At 45.0% G+C, this 9,910-nt stretch overlaps 1 protein-coding gene across 1 annotated transcript; it reads right to left on the bottom strand.

Moving 5' to 3' along the window:
• Positions 1-909: 909 nt before the first annotated feature.
• Positions 910-1,809, bottom strand: LOC141619555 (uncharacterized). Its single transcript, XM_074436571.1, has one exon. The coding sequence runs from the start codon at positions 1,807-1,809 to the stop codon at positions 910-912; it is 900 nt and encodes a 299-aa protein (XP_074292672.1).
• Between the last annotated feature and the right edge of the window lie 8,101 nt (positions 1,810-9,910).

The raw sequence follows: 9,910 nt of genomic DNA, 5'->3' as shown, positions 1-9,910 counted from the left end.
AGGTGAATTCTCCTGCATTGGCTGAGCAAGCTGGGGGTGACGCTGGAATGTCCCAGGACGCTGCTGACGAAGCTCAGGAAGCTATGGCAGATGAGGATGTGCAAGCTGGTGCGGTACCTGAAACGGGAGGTCAGCAGGCAGAGGAGATGCCAAAGGTGGAGGTCATTAATGTGACCGATAATTAAGTTGTTGTTGTTTTGATGAATTTTTGGCAGTCTGGCCCAGAGGTGGCAGACTTGTAAGTTTTTAAAACTCTCTTTTGTGGTTGCTCCGCCAAGGTGACGGTTAAACTTTGGGCCGTATTTTGGGCCATGTTTTGGAATGCCCCTTGTCATAGTTTGGCAAGGTTTTAGCCTACATATCGTATGCTTGTTATTTATTTTCCCTAGTTTGGGAAGTTTGCCGTGTCAGCTTGCTTGACTGATTTAGGCGAGTCCTGTCATCCTGAAAAGGCTGACGTTCTGACTTAGCTAGCTGTCGTGTTGGCCTGATGGCTGATTTAGGCATATGCCGCAATATAAGGAGGAGTGGCCGTGTCAACCTAAGAGGCTGATTTAGACCAGCCTGGTCAGCTTGAAAAGGCTGATCCAAACTAAGCTATCTGTCGTGTCAGCCTGATGGCTGATTTAGGCGTATGCCGCAGTTTTGGACTACTTAACCTTGTTCATGACGCAAGGTGTGTTCATCACACTTTAAGCCAACAGGGGCGTAATTTAGGCAAGTTTATCGTCATTCTAGGACCAATGGGACGCTGCAGGATTCTGGTAGCGCAGATATCCCTACGTTCCATGTTCTTTTTTTTTTTGGGAAAGGTAAGTATATATATTTCATCATCAAAAAAAGGTGTTACAACTTTCCATATAGAATGTACAAGGAAATCAGGGAACAAAAAACTAAGCTATCAAAAAATTATACATTCTGTAACCATGCATAATCTCTAGGAACAAAAGGAGCAGAATTAAGTGTTAAGACTCTAGCTTTAAGATCATGAATTACTTGCAGAACGAGCACCTCAGGTCTCCTCAAAACAGCATTCATCTTTGCTTCATTTCTAACTCTCCAAATCCAGTAAATAAGGGCCACATGACACGCACCAATAAAACGCTTCTGAAACTTAGAAATCCTTCGAACAGTAGAGAACCAGGATATTAAGTCCTGTACACGAAAATTAACATGTAGCCTGCAATGAAGGATCCTGAAACACTCTATTGCATAGGGACATTCACAGACAAGATGGGAGTGAGTCTCATCAGCTTGACAGCAAGTTGAACATACAGGATCAATGGGGCATCCCATTCTGAGCAGTCTATCTCTGGTAGGCAAGCGTTTATGCATATACTCCCAGCAGATAAAAGAGGACTTAGGCAAATTCAAACGATTCCAAAAGACATGATACCAAGTAACCTTAGGATGAGAACCTCTAAGCCAGTCATACCCAGCTTTAACAGTATACTCATGAGAAGAATTTAACCAATGGTGATTAACATAGGCTTGCTTGAAAAGGGACATGATAAAAACAATCTTCTTCCAAGACCAACTACAATCAGAGGGAGCTTTGTAGTCAGTCCAAGGACTGTTTTTCATATAAACATGATTCACCCAACGTACCCAAAGATGATCTTTTTTATTAGCAAGCCACCAAACATATTTTCCCAACAAAGCTTTGTTCCAAGTTTTAGCTTCTTTAATACCAAGACCCCCTTCATCCTTGGGCATGCAACAAATGCCCCAGCTAATATTAGGAGGATTCTTGTAATCAGAGGAAGCTCCCCACAAAAAATTTCTGCAAATAGCTGTAATTCTATTCATAATGCTACTAGGGATCAAAAAGATAGTGGCCCAATAAGATAGTGGCACAAAAAATTCGTGTGCATGCATGCTGGGGCCCTGATTAATTGCGATTAGTGCGAGCTACGTCCAGGGGGTGGTATCAGGGGTAGCTGGGTAAGCGTTTTTAGCTGTCAACCAGGCTCCCTTTCGTATGTTCCACAGTCCGCCTGGTGAGGGTGCTCCTTGTGGAGAAAATAGGTTAGGCATGTTGGAGTGTCATGTGCCTTGTCACCCCGCGTTGGCAGTTGACAGTCCTGCTAGACATCCTTTCAAAGTACCATAGACACTAGGATTCAAAGTGATGTACTTAGAGAAGCCTGAAAATAAGAAAATCTATTAAAATGATGTGAAGTACCTGTCGCCATCTCATGGGGTACCAGAGCAATTGTGGTCCCAGGACGCTGCCAGACCACACCATCTAATAGTAGTTTAAAGTTTTAAAAGAGTTAGAGACACCAGAAATAAAAGTGAAATTGGCAGTATGCCTACTACCGGATTTTTATTTTAACTTTAAAAAAATGATTTGGCTTTTCATAGTACATCATTCTGAAAGCTAAAGTCTACTTATTATTAAAAGTAATATCTCTTCAGGTGAAGTATGTTCCATGGGCGTTGTATGATTTGACCGTCCATAGTCATCAGTCTGTATGCACCATGGCCAACAACTCCTTCTATCTGGTATGGTCCTTCCCATTTATAGGCGAATTTGCCTGCTTTTCGATTCTTGTTGTTTTGAAACACCTCTCGGAGAACCAGGTCTCCTACCTCCAGGAGCCTGACATTCACATTCTTGTTATAACTCCTGGCCTTTGTTTGTTTGTAGGCGACCGGGCGAATTTTTTGCGCTTGCTCGCAGCTCGTCAATTGTGTCCAGGCTTCTGATCATCTCTGCATTGTTCAGTTCCCTGTCATATTTTCATACCTGTGAGTGGGAACTAGAACTTCTGACTGAATGACTTCTTCCGTGCCAAACACCAGGCTGAAGGGAGTTTGACCTGTTGCTATCTTTGGTGTCATTCTGTCCGACCATAATACTAGTAGAAAATCATCTGCCCACTTTCCTCCTAACTCCTGTAACCTCCTTCTCAGATTGTCCATGATGATTTTGTTGCTGGATTCAGCTTGCCCGTTTGACTTCGGGGTCCTGGGTGCTGACTTTTTTTAGGGTGATATTCCACCTGGCACAGTATCCCTCGGTGTCGTTGGAGATGAATTGTGAGCCATTGTCATATATGATTTCTGATGGGATACCAAACCTGCAAATGATGTTTCGTTTTATAAACGAAATGACCTGTTTATCTTTTACTTCTGTGAATGCTTCTGCCTCTATCCACTTGGAGAAGTAATCTGTCATTGCTAACATCCAGGTTCTGTTTCATGTGGCTCGTGGCAGAGGTCCTACTATGTCCATGCCCCATGTCATGAATGGCCAGGGAGAAATGATAGGGTGCAAGGGCTCTGCTGGCTGATGGATCATTGGTGCTGAACGCTGGCAGGCGTCACATTTGCGTGCATACTCTGCTGCATCTGCCTTCATTGTAGGCCAGTAGTATCCTTGCCTAAGGGCTTTATTTTCCAAACTCCTGCCCCCTGCATGGTTTCCACGTTCGCCACTGTGGAGAGCATGTAACACAGTCTGTGGTTCTTCTTTGTCCAGGCACCGTAAGTAGGGGCCTGCCAGTGATTTTCTGAATAATATATCATCAATGAGTATGAACCTGGAGGCCTTCACTCTGAAAGCTCTCACTTCTTTCTTGTCGTCTGGCAGCTTGTTATGACGCAGCCAGTCTAGGTAAGGTGTACGCCAATCCCAGTCATCTGCCTGCTCAGATGTTTGATCAGGTGACTGTGAGCTCTCACCTTCCTCTGTAATTGTCTGGGCTCCTTCTCCATTCTATGGATCCTCCAGTTCTCCTTTGTCTACTTCATCTGCCTTCTATATAGAAGGCTCCAGCATGTGTGCTATTGGAATGCTGGATAGCTCTGTTGGTCTAAATGTTGCCCCCAGAGTTGCCAAGGCGTCCGCTTCCACATTCTGATCTCTAGGAATCTCCCTAAGCTTGCAAGTTGCGAATTTTTGTTTTAATTCCTTCGCTATTTTCATGTATGCAATCATCTTTGAGTCTCTGGCTATGAACTCATCATTTACATGGTTGACTATTAGCAAAGAGTCACTGGATCTGTGCAGGTGCCTGACCCCTAACTCCAGAGCTAGCTTCTTTCCCAATATCAATGCCTCGTATTCTGTTTCATTGTTGGTTGCCTTGAATTCACATCTTACTGCTTTTGCTATCAGGTCTCCCTATGGTGATCGCAGGATTAATCCCACACCTGTCCCCCTTTGGTTGGAGGCTCCGTCAATATGCATCTGCCAGACTTCTGACTCCTCGCTTCCTTCTAAGGTCAGGATCTCCGTATCTGCCAGATTCTGGATGGCTGGGCTGAAGTCTGATACGAAGTCGGCCAGTGCTTGCGATTTGATTGTTGTTCTGGGGTCATACTAGATATCGTACCCACTGAGGTGTACAGACCATTTTGACATTCTGCCTGATAGTTCAGGCTTCCTCATGATAGATTTTAGCGGGTAGTTGGTCACGACATGTATGATGTGGGACTCAAAATAGGGGCGCAGTTTGCGAGATGCTACTACCAATGCTAGTACTAATTTTTCAAGAGATGTGTACCTGGTCTCTGCCGGCAGCAGAGACTTGCTTACGTAGTATACTGGCTTCTGCTCTTTTTCCTGCTCTCTGACCAGGACAGCACTCACTGCCACCTCTGTGACGGCCTGGTATAGGAATAGTGGTTCCCCTGGCTGCGGTTCGACAGCAGCGGCGGGATGCTGAGGTAGTGTTTCAGCTCTCTGAAGGCTTGCTCGTGATCCGAGGTCCATTCAAACTTCTGGCTTTTCCTTAGTATGTCGTAAAACAGCCTGCATTTGTCTGAAGATCTTGAAATGAACCTGTTCAGGGCTGCTACCTTTCCAGCTAGTCTTTGAACATCCTTAGGCTTTTCAGGTGATTCTAGTTGTAAGACAGCTTTGATCGCTCGATCTTTGGCCTCTATCCCTCTTTGAGTTACAATATAGCCTAAGAATTTGCCGGAAGATACTCCGAAGGTGCATTTAGATGGATTTAGCTTCATTTTGTATTCCATGAGGGTCTTTGAATGTTTCGCCGGATGCCGCATGTGATCTTTGGCCTTCTCTCGATTTCACCACCATGTCATCAATATACACCTCCATTGTTCTTCCTATCTGCTCTTTGAACATTCGGTTAACTTGACCTTTGATATGTGGAGCTCGCATTCTTTAGGCCGAATGGCATGACGTTGTAGCAATATATTCCTCTTTCGGACATGAATGCCGTCTTCTCTTGATCTACAGGATCCATCTTAATCTGATTGTATCCACTCCATGCGTCCGGGAATGTCGCATCTCATGTCCCATTTGTTGCGTCCACCATTGCATCAATATGAGGCGGCGGGAATGGATCTTTAGGGCATGCTTTGTTGAGGTCGGTGAAGTTCACACATACTCTCCACTTTCCATTCTTCTTTGGCACCACCACTACGTTAGATGACCATTCGGATATTTTACTTCTCTTATTTTCTTTCTTTGCCCCAAAGTGCTATCTACCTCTTGGTTGATCACTTTGTTTCTTTCCGCTGCAAACTTTCTTTTTCTCTGCTGGATGGGTTTACACTTTGGGTACACACTAAGCTTATGCGTTATGATGGACGGATATATTCCTATCATGTCATCATGTGAACATGCAAAACAATCCATGTTATCCTGTAGGAACTTGATTAGTTGTTGTCTCAAGCTTCCTGTGCATCCTGCTCCAATGAGCACGGTTCTTTTTCGGGTGCGGCTTGTCCAGGTTGATTTGATCCGGCTCTTCTCCCGGGGGTTCGATGTATTCGTCCTGGATAGGTCGTACATCAGTAATTGCTATGCGGGAGGGTGGCGGTGCACTTAAGTGCCTTCTTATAGCGACCTCTAGCTTCCTCCTGATCTCCTCTTATTGTTTCTACTCCCTATGGTGTGGGGAACTTTATGCACTGGTGATATGTTGAGGGGACTGCTTTTATCTGGTGCAACCATGGTCTTCCCAAGATGACGTTGTAGGTGGAGGGGCCGTCTATAACCAGGTACCGACTTGCTTGTTGACTCCTCCCACATAGGTTGGGATGACTATCTCGCTTGAACGATTTTGGTTGTTTCTCCGCCGAAGCCTACTAGCGGAATAGTCTTCTTCTTCGCAAATCCTTTTTTGAATCCCATGTTTTCTATAGTTTTCAAAGCATGATTAGGTTGACCGAGCTTCGTATCTACCAAGACCTTCCTGACTGTGCAATTGGCCATTGGTAAGGTGATAATAAGTGCGTCGTGATGTTCTCGCTCGTCGTATATATCTCCTTCATCAAAGCTGACCGTTGGTATGTCACTGTGAGAAATTCTGCAAGAATTGGCTGGCCTGTCTCCTTTGGTCTCGGTGGCACGTCTTTTAGCTGCTGAGTATGTCAGCCCGCTTAAGTCCGAGCGCTTTGTTATCACGTTTATGATTTTGGTGCATGTGGGTGGGTGCGCGGGCTTGGCGAAGCCTACCTTATCTTCGCTTGCCCCCACGTGGTAATAGGTGGCTCAGCTTTCCTTGTTCGTATAGGCGCTTGATCTCTCTTCGTAATGTGTAGCAATCCTCAGTGTAGTGCCCGATATCACGGTGGAACTCACACTTCTTCTTGATATCCTTTCTCCATGCTTGTTCTCCTACTGGTGGGTTGGGCCACCTGACTCCATCTCCCATCTGCCTGAGTGCCTTCAAGATTCCCCCGATACCTGTAGTAAATCCATACCGCTAGAGTGGGGAGTTCCGATTTTCCTCGATCTCGTTGACTCCCCTTCCATATGGTCCGTACCTCTCATCCTTCTTCTTTGGTGGTTTGCTTTCTTCCGATTTCTCCACTACCGAGGTACTAGAAATAGTTGGCGTGCTTAGTAAGCGCTCGCTAGGATATCTTCCTCCAATCGATTGCGGCGGCAATGCCTTCTCTCTCGCATCGCCTCGAAACTATGGCAGGGGATGCATAGTTAGCCGCTTGTATAGGTCGGAGTCGTGGTGGAGGCCTCTTCAAGGCTTCTCTGCTTTGTTGAGACATCGCACTCTCGTACTGCTACCTTCTCATTGTTGAACCTAGTATTGTATTCTCCAATGCTCTCTCCTGCCCCCTGGACGATTCTGTACAAATCTCCTGCGTGCTTTTGTGGTTTTCTGCTGCTTGCGAACTGTTGAGTAAATGCGTTCACCAATTCAGCAAATATAGATATCGACCTATTGGGCGGGCTCACAAACCATCGAAGTGCCGGTCCTGTTAGGGTGGACCCAAACCCTTTGCACATGCAAGCCTCCTTGACTTTCCCTACAGCTGTTACTGTCATCATTTTCTGCTTGTACTGGCTTATATGATCAAAGGGATCTGCTGTGCCGTCGAAGAGGGGCATATTCGGATTTGTAAATCCCTTTGGCATGGCAGTGATGGATATGGTGTCCACGAATGGTGAGTCGGCATAGCTGTCTAATGCTGCTTTCTCGAGTTGGGGTGGCAATCCTGGGACCCTGCTCAGTATTTCTTTTAACTCCAATCTCTTTGATTTGTTATCTTTGCTTAAAACGGGGTCCGCTTTGTCGGCTACCTGCTGGTTCAATATATTGCCTCTTGATCCGAGCTCTTGAAGATTCTGATGTGTTCCAGCTGCTAGAGGAGTTGTTGTAATGAGTGTCCCCTGCTACCAGTCCATTTGTTGGTTTGACTCGGATCCTACTCCAGGTGTCTGATCGATCGTGGCGGGGCTACTGACGGGGATGCCACCTGCTCGTGCCTCCACACAGCTAGCCGCGGGCCAGTTACCCGGCGTGAGGTATCCCAGCCCTTGTGGGGTTATTCTTCCATCTGATGGTATTGTGGATAGATCCAATCTGGTTATCAGTTCAGCCGGTATCTGTCGAAGTGGATTCCTGCTGCCTGATGCCCCCTGCGTTAGATCTACTAGAGGAGACTTTCCCACGTCTGCCCTGCTTGCTGGGGTGGCAGACTGTTGTTTCAGGATGTCTATCTGTGCCCAGAGCTCTCTGTCCCTTTTTCTTGCTTCAGCTTCAGCTTTCTTCTGGTCTTCTCTCATGTTTTCCATGGCTTTCTGAATATTTTCTACGTCAGTGAGTAAGATTTGTGTGGGACTAGGTGGCGGGGTGAGGCCTGAACTTGCTGCTCCCTTATCTGGTCTGGCTTGGGTCGTGACAGCAGGAGTCCTAGGAGGTAGAGAGGTTTTTGTTGTAGGTATAATTCTTGAGATGTGTCCGGGAGCCTGTGTAGCCACTGTTGATGCCGGATTTTGAGTAGAGGGTGGTGGTGGCGATGGTTGTCTGCTCTCTGACACGGCGTCTGATGCTTGCTTATCCATTGTGTATCTAGAGTATCAACGATTGACGACCACAATGCCCCACGGTGGGCACCAAACTGTTTAAGTATTTTTTACCAAGTTGATTGATTAGGGTCAATGCAGTCTTACTCGTTGGTTAATTGTATGATTGTTCGTATGTTGATAAGTAAATAGAAAAATAAGTACGTAATGTAAATTGACACGTGAGATTTGGTGACGTGGAAAACCCAATGTGGGAACAACCGCGGGAGGGACGGTACCCTGCCAAATATTGCACTACTTGAATAGGAGGATGATTACAATTGAGGCGTAAAGCTAATCCTGCTGGCGCTAGGCGTCAGGCCTGCAAGATCTTGGACGGATGTATATTTGAGTATAATAATATGCTAATGTCGTGGTGTGGATGTGTTCTTGAATGTGAATGTGTGAATGTGTGAATGTGTTGTTGAATGTCCTTCTTGATTTGCTTCCTTGGCTATTTATAGGGTGAGAACCCTAGATATGTCCTACTTTGATTATGGAAAGGGAATATAATTTCCATAAGAACTCTTTCCAAACTCGGCCGCCTTTCCCAATTCTCCCTGATCTCCCTAACTTCTCCCTAACTTCTCCCTAACTTCTCCCTGACTTCTCTTTCCTTAATCCGGACGCCTTCTACGATATGCCCCTGATCTTCTCTCAGCCCGTTTCCCCTTTTCCTATTACGGGCTTCCTTTCTCCTTATTACTCCTCCCATAACCTTTTATTTCATTAAGTGGGCCTTCCTTATTATGCTATTTTTAGCCCAAACAATGTACATATCCAATAATGAATCATATGCTTAAGAGCATGATGGGTCATTGGCAAGCCATAGAAGAATCGTCATGAATTCTAGAGGAGAACTAATGAGCTATTCTAGTGTTTGACAGAACACTCTGTTATGTGACAAGAAGTTGCACATATTGAAGTTCGAAAACGCGTAAGGATTTATGAAAATCCTAGGCTATTCAAGCTAAAAGGAGAAATAAGAAGTTGGAAAGATACTTAGTCATGGTAAGAAGTTACTCAAAATTATATTTCACAATATGCTAGGACTTTTGAGAAGTGCTAGGCTAATCATCTTGACAATTGTTGCAAGATCCTACAAAACGTATACCTAGTGCATTGCGAGTTGGTAGAACACTTGACCAGTGCAAGTTATATCATCCACCACAATTCGTTGGTTATGTGATAAACAACAAGAAAGTTCTTTCAATATAAAGAACCTAAACCTAGGTTGGGAACCTAGATGTGTACTTGGTAAGGTTCATGCTATGTGAGACAAACATGAAAATAGAGGAATATGAAATTCAAGAGTTTGAACACATGGACACATGGTATGTTAAACTCATGTTGCAAACGACTAGTGTTTGCACACTTCGATATACATCACAAGGTTGTAATATGCTCTTGACTATCCGAATGTGATGTCGACATTCGTCGTTTGAGTTGTTAATAACTCACCTTATACTTTGTTACATCCAAACGGGTTGTAGAGACAATTGAACCCCGTTAAAGTGAACACGAATTAGCATTGTATTCGCCCATACTCACTTACATGAGGTGACGTCTCGAAGTGACTAAAGTGTGATGCGATTGATGGCAAGTTCAAGTGCCATGGAG

The sequence above is a fragment of the Silene latifolia genome, chromosome X (genome assembly GCF_048544455.1).
Source record: "Silene latifolia isolate original U9 population chromosome X, ASM4854445v1, whole genome shotgun sequence".
Classification (NCBI taxonomy): domain Eukaryota; kingdom Viridiplantae; phylum Streptophyta; class Magnoliopsida; order Caryophyllales; family Caryophyllaceae; genus Silene; species Silene latifolia.
Note: the sequence above shows the minus strand (reverse complement) of the source record. Positions and strands in the feature narration are given on the sequence as shown.